The 22,205-nt window shown below is 31.0% G+C and overlaps 1 protein-coding gene across 1 annotated transcript in view; it reads left to right on the forward strand.

Moving 5' to 3' along the window:
- The window catches only part of LOC145258928 (putative proline--tRNA ligase, mitochondrial), a 62,407-nt gene extending 43,298 nt beyond the window's left edge, over positions 1–19,109 (forward strand). Inside the window, exons 10-13 of the mRNA XM_080116651.1 lie at positions 3,420–3,499; positions 7,989–8,124; positions 12,781–12,960; positions 18,947–19,109. Of these exons, the coding sequence (XP_079972777.1) occupies positions 3,420–3,499; positions 7,989–8,124; positions 12,781–12,960; positions 18,947–19,057 (507 nt within the window). The 3' untranslated portion in view covers positions 19,058–19,109. The remainder of the gene's footprint in view (positions 1–3,419; positions 3,500–7,988; positions 8,125–12,780; positions 12,961–18,946) is intronic.
- Positions 19,110–22,205: the final 3,096 nt, after the last annotated feature.

Raw genomic sequence — 22,205 nt, forward strand, 5'->3', positions numbered from 1 at the left:
GCGGGAGTGGGGAAAAGCGGCGTTCATTGCCCTAGTCAGGAAACAAGGTCAACCACTGGGTGATTCAGACGAGTCCCTGTGATAGTACCTCTACGCCTGGCCAATAGGCAAAGAAGGAGTATGAAAGCCGGGCGATAGACAGAGTCTATCTCCTCCTTAAGCAGTTTAGGTTTGCCAACCGGTGATTTGTTTGAGTCACCAGCTCTAGGAAGGTTGTCGTCCAGGACTGAAGAGGCCTCCCTCCCCTAGGTTTAGTTTCAGTTTTCCTTCTCCTAGACGGATGACCTGGGAAGACCTACGGGTCCATCAGCTCCGAGGGGGTTCGCCCCGCGCCTGGGTCCTAATCCAAGTATTTCTGCGACCCCGCATGGGTAGTTAATATTTATTGGTTATTTAGGTTAATATCTCCTGGAAAAATCGGGCATTTGGGTTAGCTTCTACAGAAGATTTTCACTCCTCAAGCGTGGTTTAAAAAGGGCATTATTATGCTTTCCATTTTCATTTTTACTGGGAGAGGGTATAGATAAAAATTCATGCAGTGGAAGCAGCTAAATTTGCTACAGTATTGGATCGAGAGAGACGAGTTAATGTATGGTTAGATATAGTTTTGTAAGTTTAGCAATGTATGGTTAGATATGGTTTAGTAGGTTTAGGAATGTATGGTTAGATATGGTTTAGTAGATTTAGGATAAAGTGTTAGAGTATGATCTACTTGCTATTAGAAAATTCTGATTTGGTGCCCAAACCGGACATTTAGTAAGACTGAAAGATAAGATATGCTCAGTATAGATACAAGAGAATATTTGATATGGAGTACAGTTATACCTGATAGATATAGGTTATTGCATATTCTGTAAGTATAGTTAAAGTGTAGATGGATGGATAAGTAGTATTGTATACGAATGCATGGAATTTAGACAATTTGAGTAAGTTGCCTTTAGACTACAACGAAGGAGAATGACTTCGCCTTTCTCTTAATATCCGGAAGTTTTTATTTCAATGAGTACCGGTTTAGTTTGTGTAATAATTATTGCAATACTATCTCTTAATAAAGAGATATTAATGGTTACTGTTCATTATAGATTATTTTAAGTCAATGTATTGGGCTATGGCTAGTAAGTATTTACTTAGAAGCTTGGTTAGGAGTTATAATCAGGAGCATGCCTAGGAAATTTAGGTGTTAATGGGTATCGATTTATGAGTTTGTTAGGGTCAAGGGCGGAGAGCAAGGACCCCTCTAAGTTACGTGAGACGGATTAGGTTTAGTGGCAACTTAGGAAATAGAGCAGTTTTGATTTGTTAGTGATCAGGAGAAAGAGAATTTAAGTAAAAAATAATAAGGTTTGTCATGCAAAACAGACAAGGCAGTCATCTTGGAGGTAAAGTATCTATAGGAGGTACTTAGTATACTAGAAGCAGTATTTTGCAGTTTTGAGAGGAATTTTAGGTACAATAGTTTCATGGCTTATTGTACAAGTCCGTAGTCAAGGTGAGGGACGATGTACTTCTAATATTGAAACTGGGTTTATCTAATTTTAAAAGTAGTTGACTAGAGTATTATTAGGTGTTCTACTTAGCTTAGGGATAGAATGAAGATTTAAGGTAATATTCAGGGTGATATAAGCAATTTCATGAGGATTAGATATATGATCACTGGATGTTGAACTGCTCAGGAGGATTCTTATATCAATTAAGAAGGATGTCTTGGTGATATAAGATTTGAGAAATTAAGAGTCTGGGGATACAGAGTTTTGAGCTGATGAGGATTCAGTATAGGCGATTGTATATAGGTAGCAAAGGTGGTTTAGTTTAGTACGCACGTATTGTACATATTAAGTATACTGCTTCAGTTCTATCCTCTAACGCAAAGGAAAATCCGTTTGTATTTCAGTTTGCAATTTTGTCAAGAGAGGAAATTTAAAAACAGCTTATCTAATTGTTGATGATATCAGTTTATAGACAATAGTACAGACTGATAAATTGTTGTGTAAGGCATAAGAGCCCCTCATCTTTAGATGAGATGATGGATCAAGAGCAGAAGTTCGGAGCAGGGATCCGGAAAGGAAATGGCAGTGTATAAGGAAGGGGGGGGGTCACTGATGTCTTAACATTTTATTTTTTTCTTTAAACAAAACAAAGAAAAAAAAAAAAATTGCCTTTCGATGGCTGATTATATTAAGTATCGTACTTAAAGTTTTCATGTCCTCTAAATAAATTAGCATAATTTCTTTTTTTACCGAGTTTGTCTTTACTATAGCATTGACTTATTAATTAAGTGAGATGGCATTGTAAACTGCGAAACGGTCTATTTAAGTGGAGAAAAGTTATCGGTTACAATATGCCTGGAAATGGAAAGAATATTAGCTTTAAATTATATGCGAAACAGTTAGGAATTTTACTTAGCTTTGGTTTTTTTTTTTCTTGGATACTCGAGGCTATAAAGCATGGTGGTCGTTTCTCTTGGCCCCGTACGGTCAAATGGCACTTGTGGTACCAAGATGCTATCTATTTAGTAGGGAGTCGGTGTGGGCTGATTTAGAGGGAGGGGGGGGTCACTTAGTGAAAAGTTTTCCATTTGGCGGCGCGACAATATTTCTTTGCATGTGTATCGTTTTTAGAGGTATTAATGTTAGCAATTGAATACGCGTTTCAAACAAATATGATGGAAATAAAATATTAACAGATATAACGTAAAAATAATAGCATATATAACGTACAAGATGAAAAGCGGAAAAACTGAAAAGGAAATGTGCAGTTGTAAGTACAGCTTCGGGAAAGAATTTAAGTCATATTCACCATAAGTATTCGTTGAAATAAGTTTTAACCGTCGTGAAGGAAAACCATCAATAAATTGAGAATCCTAGAGTTTTAGGTTTAATTCAATAAATCTAATTATTTATATGTTTTTTTTTTTTAAATATATGCAATAATTGGACATGCAATAAGTCTGGATTTATAACACGGTGGAAATGATTTTGAAATAAAGTTTTCATGTCCTCTAAATATGCACAATGGTTCTTATCCATGAAATTCTTTATTTGGCCAATCGACTCTGATGTTCTGACTTCCTTACTCCTCCCATACCTCTTAACATCCCTCACAGACTTCCTACCTTCCTTGAATCTCTTATGCCACTCAAAAACTGATGCTCGATTCATGCAAGATGGTCTAAAAGCAGTCTGAAGCATTCCATACATTTCTGTAGTATTTTTTCCAAGTTTAAAACAATTTTATTGTATATCATTCTTATGAAGTGTCTTTATGTCCAGATTGCATTTTTAAAATTCACCAACTGTGACAATCAGGCTTTGGTAAGGTGTATTCCAATTCTTGCTGTAGCTATTATTTATTTTGTTTAATCTGTAACAATTTCCAAAGTATTTTATTTCTTTTTCTGTTCTATTTCTCATGTGAAATAGGTTGGTCATGCTTTTCTTCTTGGTCCAAAATATTCATCTATATTCAAGGCAACATTTATTGACAAAGATCACAATATCGTGTAAGTACTGTTTTGTAAATTCATTTTAAAATACAAAATTCTTAAAACAAACATAGAAGCAGCATGCAAAGATGAGACCAGCACCAATAAAAATTTTAAAGAATAGTATTTTTAAAATGAAAGGAAATGCATTTGGTCAATATAAACAAAAAACTGTTTCCTGAACTTTTTATGCCTCCTTGTTAGCAGATATTTCAATAATTTTTTGCTGGAAGTAAAATTTATAATATTGAATATAAATAGAAAACCGTTTCCTTTATAATTAAACTCCCATATTTACTTTTACATTCTTTATTTCTTACATTTAAAATGTAAATGACTATATGATTGATTTGCAGATAATGTAAAAAAGTATCATATATATATATTACAGGGAATTAGACTTGGAGTCTAAAGAGCAGAGTTTATTTTAATGTATTAGTAAATGCGTTAATACTTTAAAAAAAAAAAGTGCCCATTGTACTGTAGATCTATAATAAGCTCAATAGGTATCCAGGTATTGAGTAAAATGATTCATAATTGTGAATTAAAAATCAGTTTCAAAAGGAACAACAAACAAAATCAATGATTTTGTTTGTTGTCCTTTTGAAACTGATTTTTAATTCACAATTATGAATCATTTTACTCAATATTAATATATATATATATATATAGTATAGTTGGCATGGAGGAGCGCTGTCCACGAAGGTGCTGCGCTGGGTTTGTATTACTGTACACATAGATTCGAAAAAGTTGTCAAAAAACAAATATAGAACAAATAAATGTTATCAAAGGCAAGATAAGTTACTTTTCTATCTAACTGGATATGTTTTTTGTGTTTTTATTCAGTGTAACATGTTTATTCAGCTCGAAAAACATGCAGTGTTTACCGATGTATTGGAAAATTCAAAATGGCAGCCGACTCTCTCTCGGAGAGGGTACGTTTAGGAAAAGGTATTATAAATAATAAACTAGACAAAATACTGTTAGAAATTCGCTCAATATATGTTACTGTGACATAAGTTGACATATATTCGGTTGTTTTCTAACAGTATTTTGTCTAGTTTATTATTTATAATACCTTTTCCCAAACGTACCCTCTCCGAGAGAGAGAGTCTGCTGCCATTTTGAATTTTCCAATACATCGGTAAACACTGCATGTTTTTCGAGCTGAATAAACATGTTACACTGAATAAAAACACAAAAAATATATCCAGTTAGGTAGAAAAGTAACTTATCTTGCCTTTGATAACATTTATTTGTTCTATATTTGTTTTTTGACAACTTTTTCGAATCTATGTGTACAGTAATACAAACCCGCTGCGCTTTATAGTAGTGACCTAAATCAAGCTGCTGAGGATAAACGCAAGCACAGAAAGGACAGATTATCAACCAGACACACCCAACCCCACCCTACCACCACTGCCTTTATCTGCCCAAATTGCACAAGACAAATTGGGTCTAGGATTGGGCTCTATGCTCACCTGAGGACCCACAGAAGCCAAAACGGAGGACAGTCTTACTCGGACACGAGTGACCACCGATGATATATATATACACACGCACATTAGTCATGGGATAATTCCAAGATTTTTCTTTATTCTTATACAATTATTGATTCAGATTCTTTCTAAATATTTAATAGAATTGTTATTTATTCCTGGTTACTGTAAAATCACATGTCAAATGTACAGATATTTTCTTAAACATAAAAATAGACGGGGGGGGGGGGTGATCTATAGATTTTGGTTTTAGTGTTAATTTAAAATCAATATATATTCATTATTTCATTAGTAATACCAGCAGTTTAAGATTTTGCTTTGAACAAATCAAATATAAAAGACAAAAAAAATTAATAGGCTCCGATTTTTCCAATACCAATTCTTATATTCCCAAAGTTTTGTTTTTTTTTCTTCTAATTTCAATTCCAATTAATCATCCCAACACACACATATCAAGTGAGCTTGTCTGTCTGTCTGTGGAACAGTTTCTACCAAACTCCTCTGTTAATTTTTGGTCTATTGGTTTAAAACTTGATGTATAGGAGATTTGGACATGTGGAACAAATTTGATTTGGTTTTTAGTTGCTAAGGGGTCAGAATCGAAAAAGATTGGAATTAAGCAAGCATAAGTCGACTTTAAGTGCTCTTGTACGCATGCACAAATATGCATTTATGTTAAAGTCAGTTAATTTTTAACTAGTTCTTATTCATTTCACAATAGCTCAAATGGTAACAACTAAATGATTTTGTTTCAATTCTAGCTGATGGCATGCAAATCATATTTTTTAATTAACTTTTAAATTCACTAATATATATTGGATACAATATAATAATCAATATAGTATGGCTCTATAATAAATATGAAATCTGCATAAATCAAAATATATTGAAGCATATTTACGAGTGTGTGTGTGTGCCATGATTGTGGATACATAATCAAATGTTAACTATTCTGCACTTTTCTAAAAGGATTGTTAACTATCCTACATTTTCAACTAACAATTTCCAGAGTTAAATTCAACACACTGCTGTCAAAGTTTTCTACTCTAAAATCCAAATTTGCCTAGTCTCTGAAAAATCGGGTTTTTTATTCAAACCAGAAGCATCTCCTTTGCATAGGAGATTACAGGCATATAAATGGTATCAGTTGCCATTTTTTTTTTCCTTTTCCTTATTTTTTTTTGGTCTGTCATTGGACACTACAAGCTGCACAAAATCATTTTTTTTTTTTTAATTTCTTGAAAGAATTATCGTTTCTCTCTTCATTTCATTTTCCTTCAGTCAAAATTCTCAGAAATAAAGAGGTGGGATAACACTTGAACTGTATATGAAATATATAGGTATTTGAATGTTTCATTAAAGTTCTTAATTTGTCAAACACTAATTTAATAAAGAAGTTGAGAATATAATTTGTTCTCTCCCCAATTGACCATTTTTGTTATATTATATATTTCTTTTTGGTTTCTTGCTTTGCTGGATTCCAGGACAAGAATTTGTCTCGTCTGTTGGAGTATCCAGCTTCATGTTGCTACTTGTGGTAACGTCACTTGGAGGAGGTGTACTATTCCTCGTAAAAACTAGTGTGGGTTATACATGCCAAGGAAGTCTTATTTGAGATGCGAATACTGTGTTTTTAAATATTTGGTCAGCGTTTACTTCTAGGGGAAAAATATCTCTATGGCTGGTTGTCCTGACAAACCTCTGTACAGAAAGACTTTAGAGACTCCAGGATAGTGTCTAGTAGGTATTCAAGTTCTCTCCAGTAGGCATTCAAGTTTTCAAATAAGATTTAATGATTATGAACAACATAAATCCAATTAAATCTTTCCAAAGTTCATAAAAGATCTAGAAATGAAAGAAATCTTAAAGTGTCCTTGCAATTTTTACTTATTTTAATATTCTTCACTCTCCACAAGATTGTTTTAAATGAAACAACAATGGCTTTATGTTTAACTAACCTTAATTATAGTTAACTAGTGGTACCTGTAGAAATTCCACAAGGGACTCATTCATATCTAATATATTGATGTTGGCATTCTGTAGATATTCAGTGTAAATGGAAACGCTCTGATATTATTGTAACTTTTTTGTTAAAACTGCAAAAGTATTTATCTAATCTAGCACAAACGCCCGGCAAAGTCCGGTCTTAAATATGATATTCTTGCAGGTTTTGTATATATTATTATAGAGTTGATATTCTATTGATTTTTATATATTATGAAGTCACGATTTCAAAAATAAAATATATTCACATGATTTGGGTGCATTAGCTTGAATTGAAACCAAAATAAAAACTTATGAAAAAAAATATATGTATATATATATATCGCTTTTTCTTTCAGCCATAATCAAAACCGAAACCAAAACTTATGAAGAATTCTTGATAAAATTATTTATAAAAAAAATAGATGACTTAAGTGCCATCAGCTATAATCAAAACCAAAACTTATGAAGAATTCTTGGTAAAATTATTTATGACAAGAAATGGAAGTACATAATTAAACGACCCGGATGTAAGCGCGACACAGAAAATAACACCATGCTATCATATTAATATATAGATCATTTCTGTTTAGTGGATGTTATTAGAACTGGCTATACCAAGTTAAAATCCTATCAGATATTTTTTATTCAATTATGCATGTACTATTGGAAAAGGTATAAACACAATGTTTTCACTGATAGGTAAAATAGTCACTTCTGTTTAATGGTTTCCAATAGGCATTGTGTATTGGCATTAAATAACTAAAAACAAAAAAAAGGATTGGTTTGACATAAAAATACATTAGGACTGCAGTGGTCTAGACTTGATAAATTGGAGAAAAAGTAGTCAGTGGTAATAGAAAATTATTCACAGGTGCCAAAACATTGCTGTTATCTTTTTTTTTATCCAGTTTTCTTGATGCCCAAACTTTTCTGCATTGCTGCAGCCTTCTAAAATTAAAAAAAAATCTCATGTCACTTTATTAACAAATTTAATTGTGAGGAAATAATTTTTTTTTCCCCAGGCCTTCGGAAATGGGTTGTTATGGATTAGGCATTACCCGAATTCTCCAGGCTGGTATTGAGGTACTTTCTTCTGAAGGACGGATCTGCTGGCCAAGTCTCATTGCTCCCTATCAGTTATGCATCATCCCCCAAAAGGTTTGTCTGAAAAAAAAAAAAAAACATAAAACTTTGAAAATTGTTCTCATAATTATAGTGACAAGTTGTGGAAGTGGAGTTGGAACTTTAATGAGAACTCTGCAAACATTTTTCAGAAATCTGATATTCTGTCTTTTTTTTTTTTCTGGAAAATATTACCTACTAGCAAACACACCTGTCTATGCTGGATAAGAGTTAGTAACTGGAATTCTAAAAGTCTTACAAACTGGAATGTGGAGTTGGTAGTTTCAAATGCTTGAGTCTGGTTCTTTTGAAAATTAGTTTAGTCTCTTAAATATTTAAAGCTCCAACTCCTGAAATTCTGAAAGATTTTTAATCTAAGTAATCTTTTTCACATATAATAATTTATATTTTATGTATAAAGTAAAGACAGTTCTATCCTTTCCATTTGCATTAATAAACTTTCTTAACAAAAGGTACATAATTACATCTAAAATGAAACAAATTATTTCTGATTGATTTTAATATTTAAACCTGATTGGTTTTTTTTATTTTTGATTAAAATGAAAGAAATTGGAGGAGCTATTATCCTTACACTCTATCACTCATAACGTAAATAAATTTAATACCAGACAATTTTTTTTTTTTTTTTTTTTTTTTTTAGATTTACCAGCTGCCACATATTCAATTGTAAAGTAAGGTAATGGATGAAGTAAAGAAAGTAAAAAAAAAAATTCTCTCCAAAACAGCAAAAATCATCTGTTTTATGTAGTCAAGAGTGACACCATTGCTTAATTTCTCTTATGGCTCAATCAGTTAACATGCCCTACTTTCAGACAGGGATTGCAAGTTAAAATTAAATCAGGAACTTAATATTTTTTCCTAAAACAAACTTCAACATTTCATATTGCAATTTTTTTGTTTAGTTTTAATTTTGTTTTGTTTTTTATGTAATTTATGGAAATTAGAACCCAGGTAGCTTTGTCTTTATACTAGATATTATATATAGCATTCTGATTTTAAAGAAGATGGGGGTGTTTTTACGGCTCTGCGAATTAAAAAAAAAAAAAAAAAAATGTTATTAACAGAAGTCTGTCTCATAGACTCTACTCTAATGAAGTTATGTCAAATATTTTTAATTTGTCCTTGATTTACAATTATCCTGATTTAGAATATTTGATTCTGACAAGAAAATTTATCTTTTCTTTTTAGGTCCATGTTTTTTTACAAAATTATTTTTTTCCAAGGGAGTCATCACTTATGAAGGCCTGAAGGCCACTTAAAGGCGTAGTAAACATTAGTTGTGGAAATTGGAGAGAGAGATATATATATATATATATATATATAAAGGAGACGGCTCAACAAAATCTTGTTTACATTGGACTTAAAGACAACCACATTGTAGTCAGCTGGAAAGCAGGATGACGGAACAGTTTCACAGGCAGGCATTTCTAGGAAAGAAGCTTTGTTCATGGAATCTGTGTTTAGATTTAGGGGAAATTGTTGATTTTTTTTTTTTTTTTTTTGTGGAAGTTTAGCAAAGGAGTCTATAGATTGGAATTCAGATGAGTACTTGCCATGAAAATAATAGAGGACAGACATGCTAGTAATGTTTTCTGTGGAAAAAAGGTTGTATGGAAAAGAAAAGGGCATCACCTATTAGGTTTTTAAGTCGGTTTTGAACTCTGTCAAGGGAGGATAGGTGCTGAACAGCTCCTGTCCAGATGTGACAACAGTTCTTCATCCTAGGACATACTTGGCTCTTATACAGACAGAGGATTGCATCAGTAATGAGATGTCCACTAGAGCGGTAGAATGATCCAGTTCTTAATCCAGTTGAGAACGTTTTAGATAGACATTTTTCCACTAACCACCTGTATATTTTCAACAGCTTACATTCTTAAAAAAAAATTATTCTACATTCTAGTCTTAATTTTTCTATCAATGCTAGCTTTAACATAGATAATTATATATGTTTACAAGACATGCTAACCATTTTTTTTTATATGTTAGGTGCAGATATTCCTTATTAGATTATCTTATGTGGTTTACATTCAATCACATAAGCAGTCTTGGTCTCATCCATTAACTTATTATCCTTTCTTATTTTAAGTTTACTTTTTATCTCTTTAAATACTTTTTTTTCCATAAATGCTTTTAATGTGTCTTCTTTAAAAACAGAACTTTTCAAAGTAAATCTATCTCTTATAAACAAAAAAAAAAGATGCTATTAAATTAGCATTTAAAACACAGTAATGTGGGATTTTATAATGAAGCAAGGGTTGGCTTATCACTAACCATGTCAATGTATTTATGTATTAATTTGAAAATCCTGCTGAGACATCTTCCAAAAATGAACTAATTTTTCTTACAACTATAGTGCCAATAGTGAGGAAGTAAAGAAACCCAGTAATGTTGAAATTTATGGTGAAGCAAGGGTTGCCTAATCTTTAACCAAGACAATGTATTTATGTATTTATTTGGAAATCCTAATGATCCATCTTCATTTTGACTTCATTTTTTTTAAATTATGGTTGCCTTGGTGGAAAGAGAAATTATTTCATATGTTGTAAAATACCTGTCAAGAGTATGTTAAATTGTTTCATATGTGTATTTAAATTGCCCATCCGAGGGTAGGTAAAATTATTTTAAATATGTGTTGTACATTAACCGTCCTCGTGAAGGTAAAATTATTTCATATACGTGCTGTAAATTACCTATCATAGGGAAGGGACAATTATTCTATACATGTATAATACCCGTCCTAGGGTAAGTAAAATATTCTTTTGCTCGAAATAGCAAATAATACATAGACATTAAAAATTCCTCTATCTTAAGAATAACAGATATGTTCAAAATCAACTTCAATTTTCTCATTGTTTATACGGTCCTGATGAATGCCGGATAGCCCTGCTAGTCTCTTATAAACGAACAAAAAAAAGTGCTATTAGCTCAGAATAGGGCTAGAGAAATACTAAATTTAACATAAATTTTTAAATGCACTGACAAATTTTTGTGACGGAGCAAGAGAGAAAAATTGCGATGTTGACATTTGATGTAGCTGTTGGGCAGATGATGTAGGTTGCTATAGAAACCGATAGTGTGTACACCAGCAGATTATAATTTGGACTAGAATGTTTCTCTTTGTGCATTCTTACAAGTTATATTCTTCTGTTGATAGGTGGATTTTTGAACTGAGATCAAAGTGTAGTATCTTTTTTTTCATCAAAGGATGGGGTGATTAAAAAATATTTGTATTGCAATTGCTCAGAAAAAAATCAACCATATTAACAGATTATTTTGTGAAATAAAACATTTTTAATAAATAATTTATTTACAAAAACTTATTTTAATAATTCAATTAATCCTAATAGAATGCAATTCAGTTTCTTAGAAAGCCAATTAGTTTTTTTCAATGCATGTTTGGAATGAGAACAAAATTCAAAAGCCACAAAATTGAATTTCCATTCAAAATCAATGTTATCTACTTAATTTTGTTGTCAATTTCAACTAAAATCAATGTTTTTTTACAATATTTTTATATAAAACATGTACTTTCTTTCATCATTTTTTTCTGATCGAATATATGTTTTGGTTGAATAGTATGTTTTACCATCAGAAAGTAATGTTTTATCAATGCAAAATTCATATATTTTATTATTTTGGAAATTTGCAATGTAGCTTCATTTAAACAACAGTAATTTGTAAACTAATATTCCAATTGGGTTCAAATTTTCGGACCTACCATTTAAAGGTTAGGACATTATAAAAAATCAGATGGATTTTAAGGTGACACTATCCATATGTCAAACTCGGAATGGACTTATTGAATGATATGTTAATTTTGTAATGTGGCCATTAAACTCCAACCATGTCGGTATATTTCAACCACCTGGACCTATACATTGTCTGAGACTTCATTGCAAAAGAACCAACATAAAGGGAAAAAAAAAAAATCCAACTCGGCATTTTTTTTTTTTTTTTTTTTTTTTTTTTTTTTTAGTGCAAATGAGAAGCATTTATTCATGGTTCTTTCAACAATAACACATTTGATTATCTTTCAAACATCTTTTCACACACCAATGTGGTTTACAATGCTCTGCCATATAACATGTGCTTTTTAAAAGTCTTTCTCCCCTGCCACCTGATGCTGGCCATAGCCAGTGCTTTCTCACCTGTGACTTCACCGACTTCTCCGACTCATACTTTGCTTCTCGTTTTGCTTGACCACGTGCTGTCCTATTTTTCCTTTTTCTTTTCTCCTTCCCGTGACGTCAGCACATATACACTTGCTTAATTTGCATATGTGCTAAGACAGCTGCTACTTCTGCTAATATTTTCGCTAGTCAGCTATCCTATGGCTGCTGCTGATTTTCTCACATATGCGCTATGTTACAACTTAACTCCTGACCTAAATTGGATAGTTATTTATAGACTTGGATAAAACAAGTTCTACAGTATTTATGAAATTTATATTTAGAGTTCAGGGATGGGACGAGTGTTACTTGTGTTCCACAATTTTCCTGGACAACACTGGAACAGAGGTGAATGATAATAATAATAATAATAATAATAATAATTAATTTCCTTTTTTCGCATAATTGTTGATTTGAAAAGAGTTTTTTAAATTTTTCTTTGTCATAAATATATGTAAATTTTGAAAAATTAAAAAAAAAAAAAAATTTTATATTTTAGGAAGGTTTTCAAAGTAAAGAAACAATGGAGTTAGCCGTGGCTCTTAGTGATCAAATAATAAACATACCTCATTTAAATGGCGAGGTTCTCATTGATGATAGACTGCACCTGACTGTTGGTAAACGCCTGTATGAAGCACAACGGATTGGGTATCCACACATTGTGATTGTTGGCAAACGGGTAAGTGTGTACATGAATATTTTTATTGATTTTGATTTTACTAATAAGTATGAATCCCCAAAGAGGATTGACATATTTTGATAATTGTACATTAATGTCTAACAATTATCTTGAGATATATCATCATATTGCTATTGTTTTTTTATAACTTTCATGCTGAGATCACAGTATATTTTGAAGATCAGACAGTAATCTATAAAATGCTATTACTTGCTTATTTGCACATGTGATAGTCTTTGCTAAGATCTCATTCTGATTTATCAAGTTTTATCATAGCCTAACATAACACAAAATATAAAAATGCATAATGAGCAAATGGAGCTCTTTCAAAGTTATCACAATAACAGTTGCAGCGTGAAAAAAAACTGGCAGCAGGAGCAGAAAGAACGATTTCTGCAAAAGTGATCAATTTTGATTGGTTAGAAACTTAGAGTTCAATTGGTTGTAGTGGTCTAACTTCAACCAATCAGAACAGTCACCATGGGAGCTAGGCACCTGCCAAATTTCTTATATATAAAGCAGAGCACATGCTCGCCCAGCTCAGACACTCTAAGGAGTAGCAACGTTATCAAACAAACCCTTGTTAGTCAGAACCACGCCTTTCATAAGGGAGCTACCAATTTGATTCTGGCCAAGGGTTATTTTCTCAAAACAAAGCAGCAAGCATGGCCACTATTGACACTACTATTTCACCAACACCTATCATTTCTGCCATGCTATATCAGCTGGGATAACTTGCTTCAATTAAATCTGTCATTGAACTGACAAAACTTTTTCCTTAAATTTTACTATCAAAACAAAGTACAACCACCATCAACAAGAATTAATACTATTACTACTACCATGCTAGAACTCCCTGCCATTGAACTGACAAATCCTTTACTCTTCTCCCAACTTATTTCTGAAATAAATGATAGGATATCAATTAGTTAAATTTTTATTTTTATTTTTTTTTTTTTTTTCATAATTCCATTTTCACCTCAAACAAGGCACAGTGTAAATTTGATGTAGGGGCTAATAAACAACAAACAAACATAACAAAATAACCTCCTCAGCATTAAATGACCCACAAAGGTTGATATGCTGGTTAAATAACCCATCCATCCATCCATCACACCAGCTCGGCAGAAGGGCATCATTGAAAACTCGGAACAAACTGATGGAAGTTATGACCAGTCTTCAAATGTCAAAATAATCAAAGGTGTCAATAGATTTATTGTGGCCACTGATCTTTGGATGATTGTGCCTCACTTAAGCAACAGAGGATGCGAGGGGGACCCAATTTGGGCATCTAACATCAACAAAGGGAATTTAAGTCTACCTTTCAAAAAGGTTTATTGTTTTTTAATCTCAGTGCCAAATTACGGTTTCTACACAACCCAACAAAAAATGTACCAAAAAATGTGCTTTTATCTAAATAGAGAAAGCCTGATGTCTCTGTCCAATTTTTTTTTTTTTTTTTTTTTGTCTGTAGAACAGTATATCAGAAGTGGTAGCGATGATTACTATATCCAAGTTTAAAGTTGTTCTGAGCAAAGTTTCGGATTGTATATCGGTGTACACTATAGATCTGTCTTTTTTTTCTTTTTTCTTTTTTTTTACATGACTTGTTGCATTTGCTATTTTTTTGTCGATAGATTTGATTTAAAAATAAGAATAGCTTCTTTTTTTTTTATATATTAATGTTTTATGAAAAAGACAAAATGAGGTTCATGGGCCATGTCTACAGAAAAACGGAATAGAACAGATTAGTTTGACAGGAAAAATCGTGGGTAGAAGAAGCAGAGGAAGACTGTTAGAAACATACATTAACAGTCTGAACAACTTGGCCAACATCAAAAATGATGAGCAACAATGAATTCATGAATGCCTCGAGAGGGAGAGAGAGATAGATGGAGAGCCATAACCGTCAATGCCTGTACCAGGCAGGACACCACTTGAATAAATTGATGTTGTTGCAACTGCGTTCATTTTGGTTATGAATGTTAAATAATCAAGATTCCACCATTGATGACCAACCACTTGTGGATCTGAGAGCTCAACAAAGTCTTCCCTAATGTCACCATCCAGGAGGAGAAATAGGGATGACTATATCACAAATTAATTTTCTTTCTAGGTGACAAGCTACTGCGCTGCAAATCCGCAAAAACATTCCTGCAATAAGACTGGCAATCATTCAGGAATCACTTGAAGATTTGTTTATGAGAATGACAGTCTCCAAAGAATTGATTACAGCAAGGATGAGTGTTGGTCATTGTAATCTGATTAGAAAAAAAAAAAAAGTAATTGCCAGCGCATGGCATTTTACATTCGTCTTATTCACTTCACTGCCAACCACTCGACTGCTGTCCTCTCACCTTTGGTCTTTTCATGGCATCTTTTTAGCACAGCTAATTCATTGATATGCAAATGAATGCATATAAAACTACAGTCACAAAGAATCATTTAAAATGTGTATTATGTATTCAGTCAAACAAAATAATATATAAAACAATTTCCCCTACTCTCTGTCTGTACCTAAATCTAAATGCAAATTCCATGGACAAAGTTTCTTTCCTAGAACTGTCCATTTGTGGAACTTTGTACTGCGGGGTCTGCTTTTCAGCTGAATACAGCATAATCATCTTCAAGTCCAATACAAACAAGTTCTTGTTGAGCCATCCCCTTAATCAAATTCTACACAATTTCCACCACTAACAATCATTAGGCTATTGTCTCACTGACCATTTTACATTCATTAACAACTACCCTTGAAAAGTCAGATTTATATCATTATTACTACCAAGTCAATATATTTGATTTTGAATAGCCATTTAAAAGTTTATCAGTATTTTTTCCAAAAAAAAAATAAATGAAATTTTATTTGATTTAATTGCTTATATATTCTTTATATATTCTATCTAGCCTGTCTATAGCAGAGATTTCTGGGGTGCCAGTGTTGGTCAACAACAAAAAAACAGTTCATACTTCAAAATTGTTGCAAAAATATTATGTATAGTTTTACCTTTATTACTTTTGAGAAAAAAAAAAATTAAATATACATGTCGATAAATAAATTTTATTCACTCTAACCTGTAAATGTGCTCATATATGCCGCCTTGATTAATGTTACCTTAATTCACCTAATGATTTAATGAACAAATGATGATTAAATTATCAAATTATAGATTTCTTTTGTAAACATTATTTTAAGATTAAGAAAAAAGAAACTACTTACAAAATTATAGTAAGATTCACTTACAATACAATAATTACGTTTCTAAATTTTTGAGATAAGGATTGATTATTCATATTATTTGGATTCTTCATACTATTGTTCTCATCTTGAGTGTTATTTTCACAACGTTTTTGTTGATGTAACCTCCAACTTTCTTCAGGTGTATCTTGTTGAATTCATGGCATAGTGGATATAGTTCTTGGTAAAAATCAGTTGTAAAAGTTACATTCTTCTGAAGGTTGAATCCTCAGTATGGATGACATTCAAAAATACAATTGTAAATCACTTAGGACTTTTATCGGGTCATGGCTGACAGAACGAGAGCATGCTACAATTACATAAAGAGTTCTGTTTGAAATTCCATGCAGATTCCAGAGTTAAAAAGAAAGGTGTATCTTGTCAAACTTGGAGATACACCTGAAAAAGGTCAGGTTTCATTGAGTGAAATGTTGTGAAAATAAACTCAAGATGAGAATAGGAGTCCAAAGAATCCAAATAATACGAAATACATTAATATTTATTCTCTGATGAACTATTTCCGGTTTCAAGCATATTTGTGATTTTTAGGGGTTTTTTTTTGTTGTTGTTGTTTTTTTGTTTCATGGATCTTTATAGCTTCATAGTTATTCAATTGTAAATTTTTTATAATCATTTCAGTTTTACAAAGTTATTAGATAGATTTCTACTGTTGACTAGAAAGAATTTTCTGGCTTCTAACAATCAACATTTAGAAGCTACTTATATCTAATACATTTGTAGGCATATATTTAAACAACCTTCAATCAAGTAATAATTTAATGTCAAAATGATACTGTAGTTATAAAATTTGCTTTTAAAATAATATTTTTTTACATTTACAAAGTAAAAAATAAAGACTTATAAACATTTACAGAAAGTATAAAATTTGGGTTGGTTCATTCATAACAATATTTTAAAAAGAAAATGTGCCACCTTATTTTTTATAACACTGCCATGTGAGCCACATGTTGCACTTGAAAAGACATAAAAACTGTCCATTTAACAATTCAGCAGACTATTACCCAGAGAGATTTTTTACATCTCCGAGGAGAAAAGAAAATAATTAATAAAAAAAAGTTGCTTGGCAAAAGCTTGCTTCATATCTTTAAAGGTAAAAAAAATCTCTTTTTAAAGAAAAAAAAGAAAAGCTTATATCATTTGCTTTTCTTTAAAAAATTTTTATATAAGAATTACGTTTGATTGATTCAAGTGACAGTTTTTATTTTAAATATGTTTTATTTTTTTCCCCAAATCTAAGAACTCTGGTGCATTTTAACAGTCCATTCCATACATAGGTAAACAACAAAAGTGTATTCAATATGTCAAATCAGGATCTTTCCATGTTGATCTCCACAAATCCAAAGTTTTCTTCCAGAAAAAATATATTGTAAGATAGCAAACGAATAAAAATCACAAACAAGAAACTTATGTTGAATTCAATTTCCACAAGAAAACCATGAATTTTTCTGTTCAATTCGAGCAGCTATCTTATATATTATCAAAACTTGCTAATTTATATATATATATATATATATATATATATATATATATATATAATATATGTGTGTGTGTGTGTGCGTGAACACTATAGAAATCATAATTTACAAATATTTTTTCTTCGACAAGGTACTCGCAAAGAAATATTTAGATTTCCTAATCTTAATATTTCTTTTTGAGTATATTGTTGAACAATAAATTCTTATAACTTATAATTTACAGTCTTAAATTGTGTTCTTTTATGAGAAGCTCTGTTTCCTATTTTGATTATATTGGGCTTTTTATATTTGGTTGGGATTACTATATTAATATTTATATTTGCTTCAAGTTTACAGAAGCTTTTGGCTTGTAAACTTAATTTTTTTTTATTTCTTGATTTTATATATATATATATATATATATATATATATATATATATATAAAGCTGAATGTCTGTATGTCTGGTCACAAATAGGCTCCTATATGGTTAACTATTATAGAAAACTGATCATATATAATGATAGAAGATGTATCGAGACACAGGAATGGGTATGTTTGATCTGGCATAATGATGATTCATTAAAATTGTGGGATCAGCGTACATACCTGGTCCACAAAGTATGGAAATAAAAAATTTAAAAATTAAAAAAAAAAACGTTTACAAGTGTTTTTGATATAGATGTACATAATAATACTTTGATAAGTATGTTTTAACTTAAATAGGGATGGTATAATAAAATTATGGAGTCTGCGTTTGCGCCTGGCCTCTATAGAATGGAAATAGGCAAAAACTTTAATAAATACTTTTCATATCTATCTGCGTACTTTGATAATTATGTTTCAGTTTGAAGAAATATGGTATAATAAAATTATGGGGTGTTCGTTCGCGCCTGACCTCCATAGAATGGAAATATGTCACAAAGTTTAACAAGGTTTTTTAATATAGATCCACAGAATATTGTGATAAGTGTTTCAGTGTGAACAGGTATGGTATAATAAATTATGGGGTTTATCTATTTTATTTTTACTTTCATCATATTTTGCTTCGGTTTTGATACCCCCAAATTCGAAGCTATCTCTTTACAACCCTTCCTTTTCATAACCTATTATACTTTCTTAAATCAGAGTCCATTTTCTGTAGGCTGTTTTTGAACCCAGTCAACGACTGGTACTTTTGCTAGTATATATATATATATATATATATATATATATATATGCAAAATTATCATATATTGCAATTTTTTTCAAATTTCTTTTTCTTTCTCTTTTTTCCAGGCTCTTGAAAGTCCCCCTCGGTTTGAAATGATTTTACCAAACTGGCAAGAATCTCAATTTATGTCTATTGATTGTGTCTGCCAAATCCTGTCCAATGCGAAAACAATATGAAACACCAAACATTTTTTTTAATGAAAGATTTTTATTAAAATATTATGAGGAATTTGTTTTTATTATATATTTTATACAATTGTATAAAACATTCGTATATCCATAACAGATGGATTGAATATTTCTTTGCAGCCTTGTTGGGTCAGATGTAACATTTCAATAACACTTTTGGGTGCTTTTATATTATAATAATGATAAAAATATTAAATTTCAAGTAAAACAAATGGTACCTACATAATTGTTAGGTCTCAAACAGTAACATATCCAAAAATTACGACAAATAAGGTAGAAAAAGAATTATTCAGGAAAAATGGTTCCTACAAGATTAAAAACAGTTCAATAAAGTTACATATTGGATGTGATGCGAGCAAAAAGGGAAGTAATTCAGTTGAAACAATTTGTTCATTTATTCAGAAAACAAAAATAAACATATATATAATTAGTCAATTTTTTAAAAATTACCTTTTTTTTTTTTTTAAACTGTTTTCAAAACTTATGGAAATTACTTTTCCAAAATCGGCATAAGATTTCTGAGAAATTGAAAACTTAATTACTTCCCCTGTTAACTCTCCAATTCAAATCGATAGATTTTACAATTTTTATTTTTCATGAATAATTAATTTTCTACCTTATCGTTTTTCATAATTTTTGATATGTTACTATTTGAGACCTGGCAATTACATAGGTACAACTTGTTTTATTTGAAATTCAATATTTTTTCTTTATTATACTATAGAAGCACCCACTTTTGTACTCATGGGTTATCGCTAGTGAGCGATCAAGGAACTATTCAATTAAATTAGTCTTTTTTATAAACAGTTTGGTCGTCATTCTTTGATGGTTACTTTTTCCATGTGATTGTTCCTTGCATTGTTGCATCGTTTAGTGGCTGTGATCAGCTGTTTAACTTAACACAAATAAAGCTCATGTATGGGAACACAATGAGACTTGTTGATGATTTTAAAGGTTTTATTGGGGAGAGGCGTGTTCACAAGGGCAGAAACCAAAAAATTAATTTCTTATAAAAAAAATTCTAAAATGAATTCATTCTTATTTAATTTTTTTACTTTGCTTAAAAAACAGCTGACTAACAGACGGGTCTCTAATAAATTTCTCTTAGATTTCTACATTATTGGAACATATGTTCCGGCTGTGATCGGTGTTAAAACTCTGTACCAATCCTTGAACCCGTTATCATTTCTTATGCAATCATTGACACGTAGCATGTTTTCTTTATGGAGCTGATCTCTGAATTCCCATCATCATGTTAGCTGCACTGGGTCCATCTTCGTTTGTTGCTAGGCCATCCCAAGATGTATTTAATGTAACACTTCTGAAATTCATAATAGTTAACATAATCTCTATGTACTATATATATATATATATATATATATATATATTAGTGTTGGGACGATTAATTGGAATTGGGAATTAGAAACATCGTAACTTTTCAGGATATCGGAATTGGAAAAAAATACTGTAATTTTCGGTTCCAAAACCGATTCCTTAAAGAAAACATGTTAAACTTAATTTTACATTGTTGGCATTTAAGATAAAATGATGGACATTTATCATTTTTAAGTACTTAATGATATTAAAATCTATATTCATAATAACATAAAAAATGATGTAAATTTATTTTACTGGTGCCAAAAAAAGAATTTTGGCTTTTGTCCGGTCGTTGACAAACTTTAATGAATTAGTCGACCTAGAAGTTTTTCACATTTCTACGCTAGACAGTGTTTATTTCAGCATCTCCTGTCTTTTAGTAGTGTTTACTTGTCATAATAGCAAATTTTCAATATGCTGAAAAAGGCCATAAACTAAATCGAGTAATAAACGATTCATGGTTATCAGTTAAGTTTAGATTATTTTCACTGATAAGACAGATGCAAATTGAAAATGTGTCTGCGAACAAATATGTAAGTGCATATATATTTTTTTTTTTAATAGTTAAAAATATATTTTACTAAAATGTTTTTCTTATATTTCATATTTAACCTTATATTTTCATGTAAATATAAAAGTTAACTGGATTATTTTACTATATAAATGTTTTTTATTGTTGTGGTAGTATATAGAAGTCTTCAACAAATCCCTCTAAGCAAAAGTGAGATTACATATGAACACCTTGAAAAATTTGTCAAGGAAGAAAAATATGAATTCTTTTTAGAGTTTAGTTTCACATAAATTTAACATAAGAGATGACCTGATTTTTTTAGCTATTCTAGTGTTTTAGGCCAGTTTGCTGGACATTGGGGAGGTGTGTGGGAGGGGGGGGGTAATAATAACTTTTTAAAATGATTGAGTGTGATTTTTTTTTTTTTTTTTTTTTTTTTAGAAACTCATTTTATAAAGCAATTATTTAGTTATGGGTGTGATTACGGTACCCGGAAAACTCGTCCACAGAAAACTGACCCGTTATTGAATAAATATCGATTGAAAACACATTTTATGACTGTTCTTGCAGGCGATATTGTTTTTAAAAGAGTACACACCCCATAATATATTTTTTTAAATATTTTTACTTATTTATTGTTTTAAAAAAGATAAAATCGATTTTTAGCTAGCTTGCTAAGTTTTCAGTGGTTTAACTTATTTTAAAGCGTTCATTCAGTTAAAAAAACAAGTAGTGTCGAGTGTTACGCGAAAACAAGAAAAAATGTCCGACGTAAGCTGATCGCATCTTGGGAGTTTTGATAATAGGACAAAAATAGAAGAGTTTGTATTAAGTTTTTAGTGTTTTTATTTAATGTAAAATGTTTATTTGGTTCTGAAAAAGAAGTAATGTTGAACTCTAAGAAAAGATGGCAGCGATATCTTTGAAGACTCAATAATCACTTCAAAATAAAACAAAATGATGATAGAAAATCACCCAATAAATGTTACTGTGACATTTATTGGGTGGGTTTCTACCACAATTTTGACAACTTTTTCGAATCCATGTTTATAGTAAAACAAACCCATACAAACAAGACAATTAATGTCGGCCCATTGTTACGAATTCAGAATATGAGCGAGAAAAGCAAAAGTAGAAATCAGAAGAACCAAAAATATTATAGGGGGTGTAGTCTCTTTTTAACTAAATAAACACTTTAAAATAAGTTAAACCACTCAACATATCTTGCTAGGTAAAAAAAAGAACACT

Source organism: Euprymna scolopes, chromosome 3, assembly GCF_053919585.1.
Source record: "Euprymna scolopes isolate OS-2025 chromosome 3, ASM5391958v1, whole genome shotgun sequence".
Taxonomy (NCBI): domain Eukaryota; kingdom Metazoa; phylum Mollusca; class Cephalopoda; order Sepiida; family Sepiolidae; genus Euprymna; species Euprymna scolopes.